This window comes from Macrotis lagotis, chromosome X (assembly GCF_037893015.1).
Source record: "Macrotis lagotis isolate mMagLag1 chromosome X, bilby.v1.9.chrom.fasta, whole genome shotgun sequence".
In the NCBI taxonomy this organism is placed as follows: domain Eukaryota; kingdom Metazoa; phylum Chordata; class Mammalia; order Peramelemorphia; family Peramelidae; genus Macrotis; species Macrotis lagotis.
This window is the reverse complement of record NC_133666.1, coordinates 669598122-669622838: the sequence shown is the minus strand read 5'-3', so window position 1 is coordinate 669622838 and position 24717 is coordinate 669598122. Positions and strand designations below refer to the sequence as shown.

At 43.7% G+C, this 24717-nt stretch overlaps 1 protein-coding gene across 1 annotated transcript in view; it reads left to right on the top strand.

Moving 5' to 3' along the window:
- Nucleotides 1-24395, top strand: part of MLXIP (MLX interacting protein) — a 68300-nt gene extending 43905 nt beyond the window's left edge. The window contains exons 5-17 of the mRNA XM_074205554.1: nucleotides 188-229; nucleotides 774-945; nucleotides 1856-1945; nucleotides 2384-2475; nucleotides 3258-3909; nucleotides 4271-4377; nucleotides 4622-4805; nucleotides 14120-14244; nucleotides 15168-15269; nucleotides 15368-15495; nucleotides 15617-15740; nucleotides 18274-18403; nucleotides 18579-24395. Of these exons, the coding sequence (XP_074061655.1) occupies nucleotides 188-229; nucleotides 774-945; nucleotides 1856-1945; nucleotides 2384-2475; nucleotides 3258-3909; nucleotides 4271-4377; nucleotides 4622-4805; nucleotides 14120-14244; nucleotides 15168-15269; nucleotides 15368-15495; nucleotides 15617-15740; nucleotides 18274-18403; nucleotides 18579-18709 (2079 nt within the window). The 3' untranslated portion in view covers nucleotides 18710-24395. The remainder of the gene's footprint in view (nucleotides 1-187; nucleotides 230-773; nucleotides 946-1855; nucleotides 1946-2383; nucleotides 2476-3257; nucleotides 3910-4270; nucleotides 4378-4621; nucleotides 4806-14119; nucleotides 14245-15167; nucleotides 15270-15367; nucleotides 15496-15616; nucleotides 15741-18273; nucleotides 18404-18578) is intronic.
- Nucleotides 24396-24717: the final 322 nt, after the last annotated feature.

Sequence of the window (24717 nt, the reverse complement as noted above, 5' to 3'; positions counted from 1 at the left end):
GTTCCTCCATCTACTTGTCTATGACGTGGGGCTAAGACCCCTGTTCTCTTTCTTCCAGAGCAAGGTCTGTAACTCCACAGTGATTGAATGTCCATTCTACAGATAGAAACAATCTCAGTACAGGACGCAAAACATATCCTACTTGCATGTTAGGTCTTTAGTAACTTGGTGGTGTCCCTCTCCACAGCTCCAAAAGCACAAGGATGAGGACCTGTCCAGCCTGGTCCGGGTGAGTGAACATCTGGGAGGCAGAATTAGGCCTGCACAGGACTGTGCTCCATTGACCAGGGGCAGGCTCGCACTTATTAATAGGAATATATATATATATATGTATCAGTGACAGGCTACTTGCTCTCTTTAAAACCTGGGGAATCAAAATTTGCCTGGAGGCAGCTTAGTGACACAATGGATCAAACTGTCCCTGGGCCCAGAGTCAGGAACCCCTAAGTTCAGATTCAGCCTTAGGCACTTACTAGTTGTTTGACCCTGGGCCATAATTGAATCTCTGCCTCAGTTTCTTAAACTGTAAAATAGAAATAATCACAATACTTATCTCTCAGTGTTGTAATCAAAAGAGACCATATTTGTAGTGCTTAGCTCCTAGGATCTGATTAAGTGCCCAACAAAGATAGCTAGACTAATCAGGGTCTTTCTCAGTAACTTTTGACCAGATGAGATTCCTTAATGCTGTACATAGTTAAGAATTCAAGGCCATATTTCCTTGCTCTTTTTTTTTAACTTTTTTTTTTTCTTTCTGCCTCCTCTGGGGTTAGGATGATGACCTGCTTTTCTGGCACAAGAGTGGGGATGGATGGGACACCCCAGTCCCCATGGAGGAGGATCCCCTCTTGGACACCGACATGCTCATGTCAGAATTCAGTGACACCCTCTTTTCCACTCTTTCATCGCATCAGCCAGTGGCCTGGCCCAACCCACGGGAAATAGGTAACTGGAGTCTTTGTTTCCCTGGTACTTCACTTATTTCCTTTCACCTCCAGTCATTTTCTATTCCAACTTGAGTTCCTGAACTTTGCCTTCCTCTCCCAGGCTCTCTGGTGGTATAGGCCTAACTTTTTTGAAGTTGTCATTTTGGAGACTGGGCAGTGTTTGTTGGGTACAACTGTTAAAGACTGATGCCTGAGCTAGGTAGGCAGTTGGACTGACCCCCTGTGGTGTTTCTGCTGTTCAGTTCATCAAGCCTTTAGTAAGTTATGACTGTGGGCCACAGACTGTTAGGTGCCAAGGATGCCCAGGCAAAGATGGAACGGTCCTTGTCTTTAGGGAGTTCCCCTTCTCCTGCAATGCTAATGTATGGCAGCATTGGGGATCATACTCTTATTTGTTCAGGAGAATATAAAGCAAATCCTTACTATATTCTTTGGACCTCGTGGCATTGGTATCATACCCTTTTGGTTAAAGATAGGATGAGAATCAGAATTTGGGGGAATTCAGGTGTCTTGAGTTCAGATTGATATGAGTCCCTGGGGTTAGGAACCTCTCAGGCTGCCCAAGGAGGCTAGTCAGTCCAAGGTGGAAGCAGAGCAGGTCAAAGCTCCTTGGTCCATCAGAGTAAGGTTGTCACCCTTGGACATTCAGCCTAAATGCCTAAATGAGATAGGGAGACCCAGACTTTCCAAAATGACAACCACAATGTAAAGAGTAATTCATGCTCTAGTGAGAATGAAGCACACTCTTTTGAAGAAAGCTGTTCCGATAAACAGTCTTGCTTTTTATGAAGAAGAACCAAGGAGGTGTATGCTAGCCTCACTTGGTTGTTCCCCTGCCCTCTCTGCCATGTTGTACCATTGACTGAGCAGCCTGAGTGAATTCCTTTCTCTTTTTTGCCTTCTTGTAGCACATTTGGGAAATGCAGATATGATCCAGCCAGGGCTAATCCCTCTACAACCAAATTTTGACTTCATGGACACATTTGAACCTTTCCAGGGTAAGCACATAATGCAGGGATGGGACCTGACCCCCTTCAAGTCAAGGTTATACCCCTGTCATTTCCAGGTGGTTAAGTCCAGAGTAGTGTGAAAACTGAGGTGCCTATGTGTTGTTTGTGAGCACCAGCGAGTACACTTCTCAGTGTTAGTCCTTTCTCAGTGGTACTGATGAGGAGGAGAAGGGGTCCTGGGCTGCTGTCCTCTCTTCCCTGAGGATCTGGCTGCGGGCACTTCTCCTTCTGTGCAGCAGAGGGCACTGGTGGTGGGCCTAACCCAGCTGGGGTGTCTCAGAATGAGCCCTTGATCCTTGGACCTGAAGGGCAATTGAAACAGGGGGTTTGTTCTATCATGGGAGTTGTTCTGAGTGAGCCCCAGTGAGCCAGCAGGGATGTTCTATACTCAGAAGATTCTACACAGGCCCTGACTTTGTCTTTCAGAGCTGTTCTCATCCAGCCGCTCCATCTTTGGCCCTACACTTGCTGGACCTACTGCTTCAACTGCAACAGATCCCAGTAGTCCACCAGCGCAGGTAGGAGAATCCATTTCCGGGAATTTGTCCCCAGGTTTGGGCCATTAGCCATTATGACTGATTTATAAGGAAAGAACTTTTCAATGTTATAAGGAATGATTATGAATTTTCCTTTTTGGTCCTGGAATAAGTGTGTGAGGTGGAAAATGGAGTATAATTCACATTTAGTAATACTTGTGCACACCCTATTTATACCCTTTCATATTTCCCAGGAGACCTAAATTAGGATGTGACTGGAAGAATGGCTTGAAAATCTAGATTCTCTTTCTTTCTTTCCCTTGCTTTTGACCAACTAGAAATTACACTCTAGCTCTGGGCAAGAACCTATCTTAGAAGGACAGGATGATGAAATCTTTATGATTTATTCCAATATGGGAATTTATATATTTATAATTTATTCCCAATTTATGGGACATTCAAGACCCTATTTTCCACTATAAAGCTTAATTCTCTCATCTGGTAACAGAAGAGGAGAATTTGTGGGAAACTTGTGATCTTCAGAGTGTTAGGACCTTCATAATTGTGGAAGTTTTTGTTTGTTTTCTCTCTAGGCTTCTTTTGGGAGCCTATTGGGAACCCCTGTTGGGAACATCAGAGGACATTAAGACAGGCATTACTTCCGTAGATCGTCAGCAAAGTGTTTGGATTTCTTGACCTTTGTTCTCTCTTTTCTAGGAGTTGAATTCTTTGGGGTCTCGTTCAGGTTCTTGAAACTTATATCATGTTAGAAGCTGATGAAGAGCTCTTTAATTTTGGGATTCTCTTCTTTTTTTTTCCCTCAGGGGCCCATCCTGTCAGCTGGTAACCTACCCACTGGTAACCTACCCACTGTGAGCCTTCCTGACAGCCTCATTGTCCCCCCAGGGCCAACCTCCCTAAGCCCCACAGAAAGGCGGAGCTGTGAGCGTGGACCCCGCCTTGGGAGCCCTTTCCTCCAGCCCACAGACTTTGGTAGCCCTGAGCCAGCCCTCAGTGGTCCGCAGACTTTTCTGCCAGTGTTTCCAGGTTCCCTGCTCTCTCCCAGCCCAGCACCAACGCCATCTTCACCTGCCATGCCATTAGTACCCCCTCCAGGGGCCACTCTGAGTGCCCAGGCTCCATCTACTTTTCTGCAGTCACAGAAATTTGGTGTTGACAAGTCATCCTCAGTCATCACGCACACAGCCTCGGCTCCACTCACCCATGATACCTCCACAGCTACTTTCAACCAGAACCAGGGCCTTGTGCTAACTGCACAACAGCCAGCCCCACCAGGCCCGCCCTGTAGCTTGACAGTGCCTCCAACAGTTGGGCCAACCCCATCTCGCCTGACTTTTATCCACCCTAAATCTGTGCCCTTGGCTGGTGGGCGGGCCAAGCAACCCCCTAAAATAGTGCCTGCTCCAAAACCTGAGCCTGTGTCCTTGGTGTTAAAGAATGCTTATATCACCCCAGGTGAGTAAGGTAGATAAACCTGAGACATTCTTGACTCCCATGAATGAGGCAAGAAATATTCTTTTCATCCTTCTTTGTTCTTCCTTTTCCAGTTTTTTGGGTTTGAGAGGTGCTTGTAGGAGTACAGGGTAAATGTATAAGAAATTGGAGGGGTCCTGGGAGCTATCTTTTTGAGCCTCGTCTCGGAAGGGATCCCTCAGATGTGGGAGATTTGTGGGACTTGTTTATTCTATGGCCTTGTAAGGGCAGTGACTAGAGTGGCATGGTGGTTCTTTTCAGTGAGGCTATCTTGATCTTCTCATTCTTGTCCTTGCTGTTCCTGCTGTGCTCTGGGGGACCTAATCTCCTCCTTGTTCTTCAGCTGCCTTTTCAGGACAACCCCAAGCGGTGATTGTGACCCCTGGCCCTCTGAAGAGAGAAGGGGTATTGACCTCTACCATGTCCCAGCCCAATGTGGTCATCGCCAGGGTGAGGAAAGCAGACTCTCCTTGTCATGGGAGAGGAGGGCAGTAGGCACCAGTTACTAGGGGTCCCTTTCTCTTTTGGTTCCCTTGTTTTTCTAAAGTATCCCTTTTCCAAGGAAAACATCCCACTCCAGAGTCGCTAGGTCCCTTGCCATTATTACCAGCAAGTCTTTACCTCTCTGGCATGTAGCTGTCAGGTCTGAAGACCGGGTCCTTGATAAGTAACATCCATCTCATTGATGTCCCAGGCTCCTGGTGTCCCGAAGTTCCACAGTGGCATCCTGGTTACTACAGACCTTGCCCACGCTTCTAGTAGCCAGCCATCCCCGGCCTCTCGGCTCTTCTCCCCGGGTACTGTGCAAGACTCTTTGGTGAAGGGCGAGCAGATCTCACTGCATGGAAGTGGTTCCCAGATGGCCTCTCCATCTTCCAGTGAGTATTTAATTGGGGGGGGGATTCAGACACCTTAAGTGATCTGCCAGGACATCTATAAATAGAAACAAGCAATTTAATTCTCTAGTTTGAAAATGTCCAACACTTAGTTTTCTGTAAGTTTAGATAAGCTGTAGTTCTTACCCTCATAGAGTCAGTCATAATACACATAATACAAAATAAAACAGGATGTAATCAATGCTTTAGAGAGGCATAAAAATACTTTAGGAAGTCCAAAGGGTCAAGCTGGAGGAAGTGGTCTGTTGCCAAGGGCTCAGAAAAGTCCTCCTCCTTTGTTGGGGTGGAGGGGGCAGTGCCAGGCTGTCACCAAGGGAGAGGTGGCATTTGTGCAGTAGGACATTCCAGGTCGGCCAAGGGACAAGGATCAGAACAGGCCCAGAGAGGACTTGCCAGCTCTAGAGCTCTGGTCTAAAGGGAGTAAAGTAAGACCAGAAAGGTGGCTCTGGATTGTGCCAGATGAGTCAGTGGGTAGGGACCAGGGAGCCACCGGATGTTTCTGAGGTGAGGCATAACAACCAGATCTAAGAATAAGAGTGAGGAGCGATCCCTCTGACCTTTCCAATCTTCCTCCCTCTCATTCCCCACCACATGGTAGTCAGTCTAGTGTCACCAACCTGCTTATTTGGATCTAGACATTGTCTTGTTGTTCCCCAGGCCTGGAACACTTTCCTCACTTCCTTCAAAGGGCAGCCAAAGTGGCACTTAATCAATGTTGATTGATTGTTCTGTTGGAAAGAGGAAGAAGCTTTCCTTAGGAGGCTGTTGTCCAATCCCACCAATAGTAAACCTGACATGACCCCATAGTTTGACTTCAAGATCTCTGTAGCTACTTCCTGGACCCCTTGAACTGTCTGGAAGTTGTCCCTTAGGCCATGTCTAATCTGCCTCTTTGCAATTCCTAACTCTCTGAAGCTAGGTCTGGCCTCGGGGGCCCAAGCAGAGCCAGTCTGAGCTAGGGAACAGTTTCTCTTGAATTTCTTCAGAAGATAGCTATCTTGTTCCCTCACGTCTTCTTTTTTTCCAAATTACACATTTCTAGTTCTTACCACAGATGCTTAGATAGCATGACCCTTCACTGTCTTGTTAGCCTTCTTACAAACCAGGAGGTAGTTTGTTTTTTTGGGGGTTTTTTTTTTTTTTTTTGGTTAAGTAAATTTATTTTCCCAACTTCATGCAAATAGTTGGTAAGGTTTTGAGTTCCACATTTTTCTCCCTCTTTTTCTTCCTCCATCCTCTTGACAGTGAGTAATCTGATACAGGTTATACATTTATAACATGTTAAGGAAAAATATTCTAAAATTCTAAAATTGAGATTCTAAAAATTGAAATTAGTAAACTTTGGTCTTCAAGGTTCCTTCTCTGGATGTGGATGGTGTTTTCATCACAAGTTCTTTAGAATTGTCATTGATCATCCTGCTGAAAAAAGCCAGGTCCATTAGGGATGATCATCATACAGTGTTGCTCCTGTTAATGTGTATTCTCAGCATCAAGAACCAGGAATTCTTAAAACTTTTTGTGTTGTCCTCTCAAAATCTCAGAAAGCCTATATTCCTCAACTCAGAATAATGTTCTATTAGGCCAAATGTTCAAAGGTGCAAAATCAAATAAAAGATCAGCTGTCTATCTCCTTTCCTCCAAACAAAAAATGAAGTCTTTCTTAAAGGAAGTGCTGAGGGACATAGATTTGTGTTTCAGTTAAAGTAAATTGGCTAAGGCTCTTAGATGCTTTCTTTTGTTTTCTTTTTTTGTATTTTTTGCAAGGCAATGGGTTTAAGTGACTTGTCCAAGGTCACACAGTTAGGTAATCATTAAGTGTCTGAGACCAGATTTGAACTCAGGGCCTCCTGACTCCAGGGTCAGCACTCTATCCTAGCCACCTGTCTGCCCAGGCTCTTAGATTCTTACCAGAAACATCAGAAGAAAAGAACATTTCCATATTTGTGGCAGAACACCAAAGGTAGATCTGGATGAAACTCAAAAGCAAAACTGTCCTGCTTCTCTCTTCTCCCTTCTGAATAAGCTTCTGTCCTCTTTGGTACATTTTTGTGCAATGTCCCCTTCTTTTGGCCTTAGTGTTGCTAAGCTCCCTTTCTTTGACATTCTTCTCCCTTTCTCCATTTACAAGACTAGAGAAAGAAAAAATTCTCTATAACAAGCATGGACAGAACCAATTCTGGTCCTTGCATTCATCAAGTCTCTCTCAAATGAGGACAGCTTGCTTCATGGAAGAAAATAGCAGACGATGACCTTTGAATACTGTCCATGTTAAGAGGCAATTCAAGGCACCCCTGGAGATTCTAGTTCTTTTCTCTTCCCCATCCCATCCCCAACTTTTCATGATCAGCTCATTTTACTCTCAGTTGTTTCTTGGTATTATGCTCTTCCTTTCCCTCCCTGCCCCAACCTCACTTGTTTCCTTGTTGAGCTTGACATATCAATTTCAGATAAAAGTGAAGTTTCTCTGGCCACCCATTCCTTTCCCCCCTTCATGTTTGTATGCTCCTCTTGTATCTGGAACCATGAGAAATAACAGGTTCTATCCACTTTCTCCTCCTTTCCCCACTAGTGAATTCTTTGTCCCTTTCTCTTTCTCCTCCTCCAACCCTATAAAACAGAGCCAGCACACTACCAAGACCTAACTCCCCCACTACCTATAAAGAGGTATGAGGATCCCTCCTCTCATTAAATTGGCGCTGTGTCAGCATAGAAGTGGGGGCTGCCTTGGTAAGTTCACTGTCTAGGGATCTCTGGATGTCTCAGTAGCAACTCTTCCATTAATGATACTCAAAAATCCTCCTTTATTTAAGAGTCTGTTCCTGTAGAATTAAACAACTTGGAGGCCTCATCATTTTCAACTTTTGGTGTTGTTTCACTATTTCTTGTTGTCTTGTGGCATCAGTTTGTTTGACTCGTTCTTGTTTCCAGTATCTTTTGGATAAGGTTCATCCCCTTTCTCTAAGTTATTACTCCCCTGGTTTGTTCCTCTAGAGCTTTCATCTTTTTATCTCATCCTGGGTTTTGACTGTGACCGTGACCTGTTTTGCTTAGAGGGTCCTGGATCTTTGAAATTTGATCTTCAGAACCTTCCTTGACCATCTCAGCACAAAGCCCCTGAGCCTGAGATGTGGCTGGTTACTGCCTGCTTCTGTTCCCCGAAGCCTCAGAGAGCTCCTCTAGGACTTCGGACCATGCTGAGGTTTTCCCCATCTGTTTATTAATTGACTTCTGGCTGCTTCTTGTGCAGTTCAGGGGCTGGAAGAAATCACAACTAGTGGGTTTCTTGATCACTATTTGGTCTGGTGCAAACTTCAGAGTTTTGTGGGATTAGAAGGGTTAGAACTGGGTAACCTGCTTTCCATCTAGTTCAGAGATAAATGGGTCTGTGGGGTTCCCCCCAGTTCTTAAGACTCTTCTAGGATTCAAAGAATGGGGGAAAAAAGGAACCATATGTATGCTCTCTTTGTTTTAGTGAAGAACTAGAACTAAAGCAATGTGTATCAGTTGGGGACTGGCTGAACAAAAATGTGGCATGTGGATGGAATGGAATTCTTCCATAAGAAATGATGAAAGGGTCAGTTTTCACTGAAACTTGGGAAGACTAGGCTGAACTGATGCAGATGAAGGAGCAGAACAAGGGGAACCATGAAAGCAAATGATCTTGAAACCCTTAAGAACCCTCATTAGTGCAATGACTAATCATGAGTCCAGAGGACTGATGATGACATGTGCTTCTCACCTTTGGACAAAGAGGTGATAGACAACAATAATAATAATAATAATTTTAACAGCAACAGTTAACATCTATAGCATTTACTTTTATTACGGCATTGTGGGGTGGCTAGGTGGTGCAGTGGATAGAGCACTGGTCCTGGAGTCAGGAGTACCTGAGTTCAAATCCAGCCTCAGACACTTAATAATTACCTAGCTGTGTGGCCTTGGGCAAGTCACTTTACCCCATTACCTTGCAAAAACCTAAAAAAGAAAAAATAGGATGGCATTGTGCTAAGCACTTTATGGTTTTTCATCTCATTTGATCCTAACAACAACCCTGGGAAGTAGTAGGTTGTTGTTACTATCTTTGTTTTACAGATGAGGAAACTGAAACAAAGAGGTAAGATGACTTGCCCAAGGTAATACAACTAAAAAGTGTCTGGAGCTGAATTTGAACTCTGGTCTCTGACTCCAGACCCAGCATGCAGAATGAAATATAGACTTATTTTGTACATGGCTCATGTGGAAATTTATTTTGTTTGGTTGTGCTTATTTGTTAAAAGGGTTTTGTATAATTTTTCCCTCTCAAAGCTGGAATGGAGAGATTTAGAGAAAATTTATTTTTTGTTAATGAAATAAAATAATAATAAAACAAATCCTTCTAAAAAGTATCTCCTAATCCAAACCCTTTGTTATACTTTTTCCTTTCTGCCAGTTTTTCTTTAGTTTTTCCCTTTGCTTTAGGAAAACAAAATACTATCATAGGGGCACAGATTTAGAACTAGAAAGGACTTCAGAGGTCAACCTCCTCATGTTACAAATGAGAAAACTGAAGCCTGGGCTGTTCGAGTGACTTCTCTGTGACCAACCAAGTAGTGAGCATCAGAGACAGGATTTGAACCCGGTTCCTCTGCCAGTCCCTGCTGTTGGTGGAACCAGATTGGTCTAACTTGCTGGAGTGTAGCCTGAACTTAGTTTAAATCCTTTGGGATTTTGGGAAATCCTTTAAAAAATAAATTTAAAAAATACATTGTGGATAATATTAATGTGCTGTGGTTTTCTAAATTGCTCTGCTCTGGCCTACAGAGATCCATTTCTAAACAACTCATTTATTTTTTTTTTCTTCTTTTACTATTCATCCCCACTTGTGAGTCATCATCATCATCTTGATCTTTGATCAGTCTGTTTTCTTTTTGGCTTCACTAGATGGCTATCGCAATTGCTATCTCTTTAAACTCTTCCATTACAGTATCATCATTCATTTTAAGTGTATTTGAATTTTTGCTCCTTTCTTTTTCTCTTTCCTGCTTGCATCGTCCTTTCTAATTCTGAAGGCTTTTTATCACTTTCACCAGAAACTCACTCACGGCTGCCTGCCACAGAACCTGAAGGGACTGAAAGTTGTCTTAGCACTTCTCCCTCCTGTCTCTCTTAATGTCACTAGGCTTGCTTTGGCAGTTTTGACTGCTGCATCCCACTCTTAACCCAGTGATTCTATAGGCCAGTAAAATCATCAGATCTTTTTCAGATGACCTCCATCTACTCATGTCCCTCTTCCATTTTGTATTGGCAATGGTTTTTTCATTTTGTCTTGGTAAAATTACTTTTGAAAGTCTAAAACTTGCTGTCTGTTGAATTACATCTTATTTATCTTAGCCTCTGTTCTAATCTGTTAAAGTTTTAAAATCCTGATCTAATCATCCTATAATACATTAATTCTTCTAGTTATATGTCATCTAGAAGTCTGAGCAATATGCAACTTAGATATTTTTTTCCAGGAAGAGGGGATTTTTTTATCTTACATTTTCTTTTTTATTGTAAACTTATCAACAGACATGTACATTTCAGTACGTAAACAAAATAGGATGACTACATATGAAACTACCTATGACTTGCAGATTTTTTTTAAAAAGTATAGATGAAATCCTAACACAATATTAGAAGACCAAGGATAGAGTCATAGGAAAACTCACTAGGGTCCTGCTTCTAAGATATTGTCAGATTTTCTGTTTTTATCTCACTTTTATCTCCAAATATGTTCTTTCGCCCACCCCTATCCACGGAGCTATCTCTTGTAACAAAAATATTAAACTGCTGGTAACTCTACTTGGGGTCTGCCCATTCAACCAGTTCATATTTCACCTACATCTCTATCATCTTTACAAGAGCATAATAGACTTTGTTGAGTGGTTTTCTACCATCTGGGTAACCCTATTGAGAAAAGTATCAGTCTAATAAACCTGTCAGAAAAGGAAATAAGAGTCTGGCAACATTTGCTTTGCTTTTTTTTTTTTTGCAGGGCAGATAGGGTTAAGTGGCTTGCCCAAGGCCACACAGCTAGGTTACTATTAAGTGTCTGAGACCGGATTTGAACCCAACTACTCCTGACTCCAGGGCCGGTGCTTTATCCACTGTGCCACCTAGCCACCCCAACATTTGCTTTTGAAGATGTCTTGCTAACTTCTTGAGATCACAAGGAACAATTTTTGTAGCTGCTAACCATCTTTCTCTTTTTAATATTGCATATTCTAGAAATTGAAGTCAGGTCTTTCACTGGTCCATAGTTTTCAAACTCTTCTCTCTTATCTTTTCTGAAATTGGTACACCTGCTGTTTCTGTCTGCCCTGCTCCCATCACAATCTTTTTGAGCTCATCTTTAGTCCCTTTTGCCAGCTCTTTGAATGGTGTGGATTGTTGTTTGCCTGGACTAATCAAGAGTAGCTTGGTGTTCTGTTTTTCTCTCTCTATATTGGGTTTCAGTTCCCTGTTAGCCAATCCTGTTCCATATTTTTCAGTCCAAAAGCTATTCTCTTTAACCATCAAAAAAGAAGGAAAAGAAGTAAAGTAGCAGTTGACTTTTTCCCGCCTTCTTTATATTATCAGTCTCCCCTTTGGTATTAGAGTTGTGTCCCTTTTTCTTTTCAGAATTTCATTCTTGATAACTTCACCATTCTTTACTGGCTTGGCTTCCTCTGAGAAGCTTTAATTGTAGAATCCTACTTAGCTTTTCTCTGAGCCTCTTAAAAATCTCTTCTTTCAAGGACCATTGAAGAATGCCACCCTCCTCATGGTCAGAAGGTGATGAGTTTATTATTATACAAAATGAGAAACAAGACTTTTGGATGTGGCCAATGTGAGAATTTTTTTTGTTTTACTATATTTGTATGATACAATCTTTTTGTTTTGTTTTTGTTTTCCCTTTTTTTTTTTAATGGGGAGAGGCAGGATTGGGGGGGGTATGCTTGATAATTGGGGGGAAAAATTTAAGGTCTGTTCTTGCATAGTCCATTCCTGGCTTTCTTCTCCCTCTTGTCATAGATTTCAAGGTAGAATAGTCACATCTCTTTAAGATTTCCATTATTTCACTCAAACAGTTCTCCTTGATGGTGACAATCAGGTCCTGAATAGCAATCCCATCCTTAGTCATTTCCTCCATTCTTTTCAAGATTGACATTTTTAAAGCAGAGTGAGAAATTTTAAGGTCCTCTGCCTTTAGCAGAAAAGGAGCCCCTCACCAGGCATCCAGATAATTGAGTCCCTGTCTTGATTATATCACTCCTGTTTTAAGCTTGTCATCATTTCCACAAACTCATCTCTTTGTCTGTTTCCTCTTTCTGTCCAGGTGGTTTCCATTGTGCCCTTATGACAACATCACTTCTATTGATGCCTTTCTTTATCTTCACTTAAATACTCTCCACCAAGCTTCCACCCTTTGGTTCCTAGCTTTCTTCACATGAGTGTATATGAGGAAATAGACAATTTTAAATTTACAATGTTTATTTACTATACAATATTACTGCCTCTCCTTTTAACCGATTCTCTTTTATCCTAATAAAGTCTGCCCTTCCAGAGCCATGTTGTAATAATGAGTCCTGTCCCATCAATTTTCCATGATATCTGTGAGGTCAGATTTGTGACCACATTTACCATATTTGTAAATTTTATACATATAACTGAGGCTGGCTGTTTTGTGTTCTTCTCGAATCTTCTGCACACCTTTCCTCTTCTTGCTTCCTACATCATAGCCTACTCTCTATGGAATTTTGGACATATACATGCACTCATGTATACACATGTTCTTTTCTCCATTCTTTTTCAATTTAAAGCTCTTAACTAATTTGCAGAGCTCTAGGAAAATATATGGTTTTTTGTTTTTACCAACCTTGGCTTATTCCCAACCAAGAGTTCAGTTCTTTTTATAAACAAATATATTTTTAAACATATATATGTATATTTTTATAAACGTGTGTGTGTGTGTGTGTACACACACACACACACACACACACACACACACATATCCCTAATAGGACTTTGGGAGTAGTAAAATATCAAACTTAAGAAAGTTCTCAAGGGCAAATGGGGCAAGAATGTTGTACATGAATTTCATTCTGGACAAGTGTAATTTAACACATTTAAGGAAAAACCATCTCTATATACTCCAAAATGAAAAATTCTGAGTGTCCAGGTATAAGCCAGAAAAAAAGATAGTTTAGATTGTTCCTAAAGACAAATGCTTACTACCTTTCCAAGGATTTTGTGGCATTAGATGAGACAATGTCTATACATTGTTGTATGACTGTAAGTGGCACAAAAATGTTAGCTAATATTTGGATGTCCACACTTCTGTCTGAGTTAGATTTCAGACTGAATTTCTGTTGCCTTGGTAGCCTTTTTGGATTGATATGAAGGCAAGCCTTATTCATCCAATTCTTTAATCTCTGGTTAAGAAGAAGGGAGAATCTTCATGAATTAACAAATTTTATTGTTATTGTAAATTTTTGATAACTTGGAGGCTTGGAATCTTTTATGATGGTGGATAGAGTGCCCTTCTATCAGTGTTTTCTGAACTTATGGGGTTCCATTTTTTTCTCTCCATGAAAGAGCCTTGCATTTTTAACATTCATTTAACAAAAATTTTGAGTTTCATATTCTCTCCTTCCCACCCACCCATTGAGAAGGCAAGCAGTTTGATATAGGTAATACACATTTAGTCATGTAAAATATATTTCCATGTTTGTCATGATATAAAAGAAAATACAGACTAAAAAGCAAAACAAATGAAAAAATAAAACAGAAAAAGTATGTTTCAGTCTACATTTAGATTCCATGAGTTTTTTTCTCTGGATAGCAGTTTTCATCATAAGGTCTTCAGAATTAACTTGGATCATTGTATTGCTGAGAATAAGCAAGTTATTCACAGTTTGTCATTGTACAGTATTGCTGTTCATGTATACAGTGGCCTCCTGGTTCTGCTCATTTCCCTTTGCATCAGTTTATGTACATGTTTTCAGGTGTTTCTTAAAACACAATGGTGTCCTATCACAATTACAAACACTTTGTTTAATCAGTTCCCAGTTGATGGACATCTCCATATTTCCCATTTCTTTGCCATCACATAAAATATTATTGTACACAGAATTTTCCATTTTTGTTTATCTCTTTGATTCACAGTGTTGTTGGTCAAAGGCTATGCCTTATTTTTCAGCCTTTTGAGCAGAGTTCCACAATGCTCTCCAGAATGACTGAAACAGTACATTGGGTTCCATGTCTATATATGAGGAATTTGTATTCTTTCTTTTCAGGCCGAGACTGTCCGAACTCCGGTCAGGCCTCTCCTTGTGCATCAGAACAAAGTCCCAGTCCTCAGTCTCCTCAGAACTGCTCAGGGAAATCCACTGCAGATCCCCCAAATGTGGCTGCATTCAAGGTATTTCATTCTCTGGTCTGGGGTCCTGGTGGAGATGGTAGAGGGAGAGGGCAGTGAGGACCCCTGAGGCATCTCTGCCCTGGATCCATGCTCTAGGGCAGTACCACAGAGAGAGTTGGAACAACTTCAACAGGTCTTGAGAGCTGAGAATCCTCATGTCCCTGTGTCCTGTCCTCTTTCTAACTGAACCAGCTCTTTGATCTTCCAGGAAGACCCTGAATGGACTTTATACTTAACCACCATCTAGAAGGTTCTCGAGACCATCCACATTAACTGGTGGTCCTGGGCAGCCTGTAGTCACCCCTTCCCCACTGCCCCCATCAATCTCAGGGGCTTCAGAGTCAGATGGGAAATCCTTCCTTTGGCTTTTAAAGCTTGTTGTAACCAGTCCCTTCTTCCCTGCCAGTCTTAGGCTTGGCTCCACTGCGCATCTTCCATGCTGGCCACTGGTCACTCAGATGCTTGGAGTATTCTCTCTCTTTACCTCCTGGCATCCTCCAGGACTCACTGCAAGTGCCCTCCTCAGCCCTCTAGTCCCCTCTTACCATGCATGACCTTGTTTCACATGTTGTCTCACCTTAAGAAAGGGGAGCTGCCTCTGAGACCTGCCCTGTTTTAGGAGAAGTAAGATGCCTGAGGATTGTATCTTCTGGTCAGAGTCAGACATGAGTTAGACCCCTCCAGTTCTGCACTGTCCCACTTTGTGGCAACATTTATAAATGTATCCCAGCTTCCTGATGACTTAAGAGGCTTGGATTTTCTCCTGATTTTCCTTCCAAATGTAGTAGTCTTAGCAGCCAGAGGTTTGCAGAGGCTTCAGGTACCATTTGCAGCTAACTCAAATAGGGTTGATGACATTGCAGTATGAAGCAGTGAGTCTGGGTAGAACCCCAAAGACCTGATATATTTGCTTCCTCATTCAGAGCCGGAGGATGAAGCACATTTCAGCTGAACAGAAGAGACGCTTCAACATTAAGATCGGCTTTGGAACCTTAAACAGTTTGATTTCCAACAACTGCAAGCTGGTAAGTTTACTGAGAGTGCCAGAGTGGCTCTTGAAAGCATGGCCAAGAGCGGGCTCGTCACTCTTCCTTCTCTCTGTCACCGGGCATTCCTTTTGCAGACCAGCCACGCCATCACGCTGCAGAAAACGGTTGAGTACATCGCCAAGCTTCAACAGGAGAGGAGCCAGATGCAAGAAGAAGCTCGGCGCCTTCGGGAGGAGATTGAGGAGCTCAACTCCACCATCATGTGAGACACTGGGCTTGGGAAGACCACAGGGGTTCTTTTCCGGCCCCATCACCCAGGAGGATGCCTGCGTTCAAGTTACTACTCAGAATCATTCCTCCCATTTTTGACCTTGTCATTGCAGCTCCTGTCAGCAGCAGCTCCCTGCCACAGGGGTCCCAGTTACTCGTCGCCAGTGTGATCATATGCTGGACATGTTTGATGATTATGTCAAGAGTCGGACCCTACAGAATTGGAAGTTCTGGATTGTATCTTTTATTTTTATCCTGTCCCCAAGCCTGGGGCCCTCGCAGATTCTTCCCATGGGGGGAAAAAGAACAGAAAAATAATCCTTCATTTCTTTCCAATGATGGGAGTTAGGTGGAAGTCATTGCTTTTGAAGGTTCAGCTTCCCTTAGAGGATCATAGAACTGTGAGCTCACAGTAACAATCTAGTCCAACTCCTTCATTTTAGAATTCTATTAGGGGACATCAGCAGAGGTGATCCTCCAGAGGCAGCCCAAGTACACAGGCAGAATACCAGTCTGGGTAGCTGGGCAACCTCTTGTGTTGTGGGGCCTTCAAACATGGATCACTCCCCAGCTTAGAGACTATGAGGCTTGGGTAGGGAGGTGGGGGGGGGGGGTCAGGTTATTTATAGGGAGATGACTTGGAAGCATAGCTGGTAGGATGGGTCCAGCAGACATCTCCAGGCCACTCCATTCTGCCTTTGAATAAAACATCTGCAGAACTCAGAGTCAGCTGCCTTATCAGTGGTTTTGCTGCTGAGATGATAGGCCTCTAGCGAAACTTAATCAGCACCAATCTGATGGTAGGAAGTTATATACATAATGCAATTTGAAAGAGCAGATAATGACTAACTTTAGTTTCACCACTTCAATTCATTTTGGTTTATTCATGGGGCACCATGGACTGTTTTAATTCAAACAATCAAAATGAGTCAGGATGTTTAGTAAAGTAGCTGAATGTCAGTGTACCCACTACAGACCTAACTTTCTACCTGGCTTTAGACTAAATACTTATGCTGAAAAAAATCAACCCTCACCTTGTAGAATTTACTTATTTTTTTTTTTTAGGTTTTTTGGTAAGGCAAACAGGGTTAAGTGGATTGCCCAAGGCCACACAGCTAGGTAATTAGTAAGTGTCTGAGACCAGATTTGAACCCAGGTACTCCTTACTCCAGGGCCGGTGCTTTATCCATTACACCACTACGCCATCCCCCAGAATTTACTTTCTATCTTTCTATAGTGGTCACACAGTGTCACAGATAGAAACATTTTGAATAGATCTTGTGTCGGAAATAAAAGTCACACTGTTTTGCCAGATATTCTTTTAAGGGTTGACTACCCTGTCTCAATTCAAATCAGTGGGGGGTGTGCCTAATTTTTAAAAGAAAGTGAGGTGATGCAACCCCTGCTCCCAATTTCTCTCAAATGGAAGGTGACTTTTCTTATAGGTATCATTCAAAGTAGAATGTCATGGAAACTATACAGATGAAGTTCTTGGGGTAAGTTTGAGGTAGGAAAGATGCATTTTTACGCTGAGCAAGTCAAGGAAGTACTGTTATCACTATTGGAGCTAATGAGCTCCCTCTCTAAGGAGCTCTAAGCAGAGTGCATTAAAAAACATTAATTAAGCAAACAACCTACTATGTGCCAGGTATTTTGAAAACAGAGGGGTGGGGAAGCTAGGTGGTGCAGTGGATAGAGCACTGGCTCTGGAGTCAGGAGTACCTGGGTTCAAATCCTGCCTCAGACACTTAATAATTAGCTGTGTGACCTTGAACAAACCACTTAACTCCATTGCCTTGCAAAAACTTAAAAAAAAAAAATATTGAAAAAGAAGAGAAGGACCTAGCAGAAGAGCCTTGAAGGTACTCATATTTAGGGGACAGGGCAAGGAAAGTTAGTGGAGACTAAAGATTTGGGGTTAGATAGAAAGAAAACCAAATGAGAGCAGTATTTCGGAAAAAAGGGAAAAGAGTATTCAAAAGTAGGGGATGGTCAATATTTAGATGCAGTCGGAGGGTCAGGAATAACAAATGAAAAAAAGCATTGAATTTGGCAAGAAAGAGAAGCCCAGTGACCTCATAGAAACCGATTTCAGTGGAATAGTAGAGTCTGAAGGAAAATTGGGGCAAGGTGTAAAAAAGTGGAGGCAAAGGAGAAGTAACAGACTTAAAAACTGAGCAGTTAAAAGGAAGGGGAAGCAGGATGATGACTTGAAAGAATGGCAGGATCAAGGGAAAAGAAGGCCTAAGGACGTTTGTAAGCAATGGACAAAGGACCAGTAGAGAAGAAAGATTTTGTTAAATTTTGTTTAAGCTGCTGGCTTCTGCCCATACTCACAGAGCCGAAGATGTTTAGAAACCAAATGGAGGAAGGCCTTGAAGGTCAAGTATTATTATTTGCATAGAAAGTAGTAGAACTCAGTGGGATGAACTCTGAACTAGCAGCCTTGAATGTGGAGCTATGGGGCCTGAGTTCAAATTCCATTTCTGCCACTTATTAAAAGACATTTCATCTCTCCAGGGCTTGCTGTTTTTCCCTTTTAAAATGACTCAAGATTAGATGACTTCTAAGGCCCCTTCTTGTTCTAGGTGTGTTACTGATCCCAAACCCAAGTCCTCTCTAACTCTCTCTTACATAGTGTTGGCTGCCATTCCAGGAGCGGTCAGTAATGGATTAGGGGGAAACCTGTCAAGAGTTGGGAGGAAGTGCAGCAGGTGGTCCTTTAACCCTTGTTCATTCTCATTTTTCTCTTAACTCATGTGCTGGGCAGTTCAGCATCATCATCAAACCATTGTTTGAGTCATTCAAGGGCATGGTGTCAACCTCCAACTTGCATGAGCTCCATCAGAGTGCTCTCTCCTGGCTGGACCAGCATTGCTCCCTTCCTGTTCTCAGGCCAAGTGAGTGTGTGGACTTGATTTATGCTCAAGGGAATGGTCAGTCTGATCCCAGCCTGGGCGGGAAGGGTTTCCAGGATAGGTACAGATAAAGAAAAAAGTGCTGGGGGGAAAAGGTGAGTATTGTGTCACTGAGCTAATTCCCCGCTTCCCTCTTCTGGTCCCTCTTCTCTTCTAGTGGTTTTGCTCACCCTTCGCCAGCTGAGCACCACAACCTCCATCCTCACTGAACCATCTCGGTTACCAGAGCAAGCATCTGAGGCCGTCACCAGAATCGGCAAGAGGACAGGGGAGACACAGCAGCCTTGAGCATGTGATCTCCACCGTTAGCTCAGGGATCCCTCCCTGCGTCGAGGGCGCCTGGCTCAAGAGCCGGGGTCCTTGGCTTCTCCCAAAGCCCAGCTTCATTGTATCCTCTAGGACTTCCCTCTGATAATGGTGTAGAGTTTCAACAGAAATACCCAGCTCAGGTTTGTAGCAGGTGCGGGTCCTGCCAACAGTAATAGCCCATCTGCTGGCACACTGCAAGATTCAGTTCCTGTGCTTAGTGACCTCAAACGTCAGCCTCCCTGGGACTCATACAATGAGAACCGGTCAAGAAAAAGGGAAATATCTGTTCTTGATCAACCCTGACCTTGCTGCTGACCCTGCTTCCCTCCAGATCGGCTTCTCCTGCAGGAGCAAAGGAGCGCAGAGTTTCAGGTCAAAGGAAGGGGTGTTCCGTCCTTTGGTCGGCTCAGATCTTCAAGCCCCTGCCCCCATTTTCAGACTTGGGGCTTGGTTTTTCTCTCTTAATTTGTTTATGGTGGTAAGGAAGGCTTCTCTTCTGTAACTCCACCTATCCTGATGTAGCATTTGGAAGATGTTTGCCTTGCCTGCAGCCTCAAGGTAGCGACTTGGACACGCATCTGTAGCTTGTAAATACACTTAAACTTCTTCTGGGCAGGTGGAGGCAGCCACCAGACGCCTGTCTGTACTGCATGGCCTAAACTGCTTACAGGGAGTGGGGGGAGGGAGTTCTTAGGGTCCTCAGAACGGAGTCTTTCTTGGGATATGTACATGCGAAAAGAGCTGCAGCCCCATCTGCAACATGACGGCTTGGGGGAGGTAGCCTCCCCTATGGTGACTTAGGTAGCTTCAGGTGCTGGGGCTCAGGAGGCAGCCAGGAGCCACTAAAGGGACAGTTTGTTTCCATTACAAGCCACTGTTCTTAAGGGCAGCATTTGAACAGCCAGATTATATGTCATTGCAGTTAGCTCCATTCCCAGCCTAGCCTCTATCCAGGACTCATCTGGAAGCTCAAAATCTTGATTTTTGGACCAAAGAAATTCCTGTGAGTAAAGTCTGAGGAGAGGGAACCTCTCCAGTCCACTGTGTGGGCAACTGAGGTTGGAACTAGAACTGCTCCTATTGGATGGTTCTTTGTTGGCTTTTCTATCAACCTCAAGGATCTGGGGATAGTTATCTGATCCTAGTAGAGGGCAGGACCTGGGAAGGGAAGGTCCAAGGTCTTTTCCTTATCTAGTAAAACTGTTTCAGTTATTTAATGTGCACATTGGCCCATTTGCAAGTGAACCAGCCTTGGTTCCAAGATTGGATCTTTTTGAGGACAGAGAGAAACCCTCCATAGGATAGAAAGGATTGGAAGGGCAGCAGGTGCAGCTTCTGTGTGGCTACTGGGGAAAGCCGTTGCCTTTCTGAGTGGGGCTCCTGCTATTCTCTCCTTCTGATGGGAAAAGGGGTGGGAGCTTAATTTCACAATCCCTGGGAAAATGCCTCATTGACTCCTTTTAAAAAATGCCACTTCCCTGAAATTCTCAGGAAGGTGATGGGTGAGAAGCTGTTTCTCCTTCATCCTCCTGCTGCCTGTCCCTCCCTCCAAGGATTGCTTAGGTGGCAGCGGAACTTGTGTAGTCTCTGGCAGCGCTAATCCGGATAAGTTCTGGGTGATCTGCTGAGGCAGAGGGGGATCAGCCCTTCTCTTCTCCCCATTTCCCTTGGAATATAGGTAGATCTGAAAGCCTGGTTTGCATACCAAGTGTTCTTTGGTTTCTCTGACAAATGGGGCACCCCTCCCACCTCAGACCCACCTCGATCGGTTCTTTGGGCTTGCTGTCTGATTGGGAATTTGTCGCATTGATCTCAGCAACAGCACAAGGTTCTAAGGGAGGAAGGGACTTCACAGATGGAAGGCCAGTGGGTACAGAGTGTTAGAAAATAGGGAAGGTTTGAAGCAGAGTAGGAAGCTACCAGGGAGAGAGAAGATGGGGCGGCTTTCCTGGAAGGGGGCTTCTGTTGTTCCCAGAGGAGTTTAGTTCTAGTGGGCTCAAAGAAGGCTTGTCCCCCAACCAGAGCAAAGGAAGAGAGATGCTTCTCCCTGAGATATTGCATTCAAGTCAGCAGTAGATCCTAAGGGAATCTGGCCACCCATCTTTCCAGGCTTTGTTGTGCCCTTCACCTCCCAGAGGTGAGGTTCAAGCTGCTCCTGGCAGACCTGCAGCCGCAGCTGGGTACCCAGAGTGAAAAGGAGCATGGCCTGTGGACTCTGCTCTGGTTTTGTGGGCTAGTGGGGCCGAGGGGCCCGGGCTGATCTGGAGTCCCCTCTACCTGCTGTACTCCAGAGGTGGGGGGTGGGGGGTGAGGCAGAGCGGGGAGGGAGCGAGCCGAGCTGACTCTCAGCCTTGTCAGAATGTGAACTTAGCATCTGCCTTTCTGACTTGCCTTCCCTTCTGCTAAATCAGTGTTCTTGAAATAGTTAAGGCAGTATATAGGTTAGGCTAGACTTCATGAAGTATATGTGAATACTCACAAAGTGTGTGAGGAGGTGCATGTCTCCATTGTTTACCCGATTACTTAAATTCATTTTTCCTGGTGCTCAAGACTTAACCACGGTGACTGGGAAGTAGAATTCTACTTGGACTTCAGAAGTCGTGGTCCCTGAGGTTTTCCTCTTTGGAGATCACCCCTGATTGAGTCTGAATTTGTCTTCTCTTACCAACCTGCTGGGCAGAGAATGATTGGGAGGTTTGATCTGCTTCAGGACAAGGTTTGGGGAGAATCTGGGGTTCTTTTAGCCAACTGCCCAGGAAAAGGATCAGAAAGCAACCTTCTCTGATCTTAAATCTGTGATCTGTTTACACTTGCCTTTCCCTTTCTTTCCCCTCTTCTTTAAGAAATAAATGAGTCTTTGGAGGGAAAAAAATCAGCTCAGAAAACTCCCCTCTGCCACTCAAATCTCAGAAAGTGCTTTTCTACCATCATCTCTTTGATCAACATTATCACCTCTTGTCTCATGATGAGCATCGGAAGTGTGAAGACATGAACTGAAGTGGCACTCGGGGTTTTCTGAGCACTCTGACTTGTGGGTGCCCCCCTCCCACCACCCTCTTCCAACTCAAACCCCTCCCACATCCCTTCCACCTGGGTTTACATGATCTCAATGATGCTTTGATGCCTTCATTGTGCCACAGGATGGTGGCTGGGTTCCTGTTTTCCACAGCAGAAAAAAAATGTTCAAGAGAAAACCAGTGGGTACAGAGGAGTGTTAGAAAATAAGGAAGGCTTGAGAAGAAAAATGCAAAGGGTGCCAAATAGATCTAATGCTGACCGCAGCTCGGCCCAGGCTGGAGTGTAAAGGCTGTCAGTCCCGCCCGGAACACCCTGCTTAGCTCTTCCATGTCCTTGCTACTCAAGACCAGCGACGGAGGTGGTTCTGGATCCCTTTGGAAGTGGTCTCCATAATCCAGGGCTGCAGCCAGGCTGCTCTCGTGGCTTCTACTGACTGGCGTGGGAAAGGAGGATCAGCTACTTTCCCAATTACTCAGCACTCAAGGCTGGGCTCCTGAAAAGACTGACCCAATGCAGCCATGAAATCTTTCCTGTTCTCTGAGGGTACTAATTTAGCCCTGTTGTTTCCTCTTTAAGAGTCTCTTTGAGGGACTGCTAGGTGGTGCAGTGGATAGAGCACCGGCCCTGGAGTCAGGAGGACCTGGGTTCAAATCCGGCCTCAGACACTTAATAATTACCTTGCTGTGTGGCCTTGGGGAAGCCACTTAACCCCATTGCCTTGCAAAAACCTTAAAAAAAAAAGTCTCTTTGGGCTCCAGAAAGTCGGTGGCCTCCCTACTTACTGATGATGCCTCTCAAGGGGAAGTAGAGAGAATTACTAGAGGATGGAAGGGGCTGTGGTAATAACCATGGTAACTGAAAAGCATCCTACTCTTCTAAGGCTAAGACAACTTTGGTGGGCCTGACTCTACTTCCAGGCCTTTCCTGCCTTCTTTCCTGGGGCAGGGCTGAAGTCAGGTGGAGATGCTAACAGACACACTTCAGGATTCCAATATTCTTTTTATTGTCCTGCCTTGGGTGTTCCCTTGACCCTGTGAGACTTCTTCCAGCTCCGTGACTAGAAAGTAAAAAAAAAAAAACCCATCAGATCACATTTACACTGGTGTTTGTAGGCCTGTTCCCTTATCAGTCAAATTCTTGGGGTTTAGAGGAGGCTATGAGGCATTGTGAAACTGCAAGTCTCTCTACTCCTGTCTTTCTAGTCTCAGGTCTTTTGTATCCAAGACAAGCAGATTAAAAACCCCCCACTGTGAATGTACACCCACTGGCAAAACAGAGGGCCACGCTAATTAACTACCTCTCTTTGGGGGGTGTCCTCTCCATGAGGTGACATCGGAGTGCTCAAGAGTCCAGGTCTTTCTGAAAAACCTTTGTGTGTCCAGAAAAATGCCTCCAGTTGTCCCCAGGGGCTCGCCAGCAAGGCTGTGGGGGAAGCAGTCTAGGTCATAATCCAGAAGCTTAGAAGAAGAACCTTTTTTAAATTTATTCCAGCCTCTTTACCTCTATGATCTCCTTTCATCCTTGCAACACTCAGAAATGCACAGCAAATATTTGGTCTTTCATTTTCAGATGAGGAAATACAAATTTTGGGGACCCAGCCCGATTTTGGATGGTGAATGATGATCCCTGTGGCTTTGGTTCATAATGCCAGTTAATTGGGTAAGGTTTTTACCTTCTCCAAAAGGATGGAAGAAGAACATGTATTTGAAGTGGTGAAGAAGCCATAGGGTCCTGACCTAGAGCACTCCCAAGCCCCAGACCAAGGCAGTGCTGGGCCTGTGGAAAGGGAAGGATTGGAGAGGAGAGGACAGACTCAGACTGCAGAAGGGCCCACTTTCCTAGCTCTTACCAAATGGAACTTTTGCTGGTGCTCATGAAAATCAACTTGGGGGAAAAAAGGGAAAATTTTATCTGAATGTCTTTCGTTGTTTTTGTGTAGTTTACCCAAATGGGATTTTATTTTGTGTGACTCACCTCTCTTTATACCAGACAACAGCATTTAGTTCCTTCATTCCAACTTTCTCTTGGATCGGTGAGTCTAAAATCAGAGCATAATTGATATCAGAAATTTTGAAATACTTTTCTCTGGAGTTTGGTTTTGTTTTTTGGTAGAGACTAGGATTTCTCTGAAAGTAAGAGATTTAAGGGACTTAGAAGCTGGAGTTGTATAAGATAGCTCTAGGAGCTCAGAGGCCTTCTAGTCCAACGTCCTTAGTTTACATTTGAGGAAACTGAGGCCCAAGGTGATTAAGTGACTTCTCTAGAGTCACAGTAAGTGCCAGACCCTGAACCTGGGTCATTCATACCAATAGTTTGCATTCAACTAATAAACCAGGATGAGTGAACAGCTCTGAGCAGTGAGAAGGGTTCCTGCCCTGGGGTGATGATTCTGGGGCCTCACCCATCTGGCTCCCAGGACCTCCCCAAGTTGATTTTTTTTACATTTCTGAACTGCTCTTCAACAAAAGGAAAACTGAATTCAGTGACTATTATAGTACCACAGGATCATAAATTGTCACTTTTCTGGGTTTTTTTGCATAAATGGTTTTGTTGTGAGTTTCGTTATTTGTTTCAAGGTTCATTTCAAAATGTAAGCAAATTTGTTTTGAGATAGAACTTCAGAAAATAAAAAACTTTACATCCCTTTGTCTCTGTGTGGAAGGCGGTCCTGCTGCACCATAAATCACCCACCCTCCATTATTCTGCTATACAAAAGCACATTTCCACCAGCTGTATTCAACACTACAATGCATTTTTTTATATATTTGCAGCCAAAACAATAAAAACTTATTTTTTGGAAGAGCCTGTGTTGTGGGATGTGTGACTTTCGAACTCAACCTGGATAACAGGAAGGCATGCTAGAACAAGTGAGGAAAATTCCTCCTCCAGTGGTAGGTTGGGGGAAGGAAGAATAAAGATACCCAGGTACTGAGAAAGGCAATGACCAGGCTTTTACAGAAGCCGTCTGG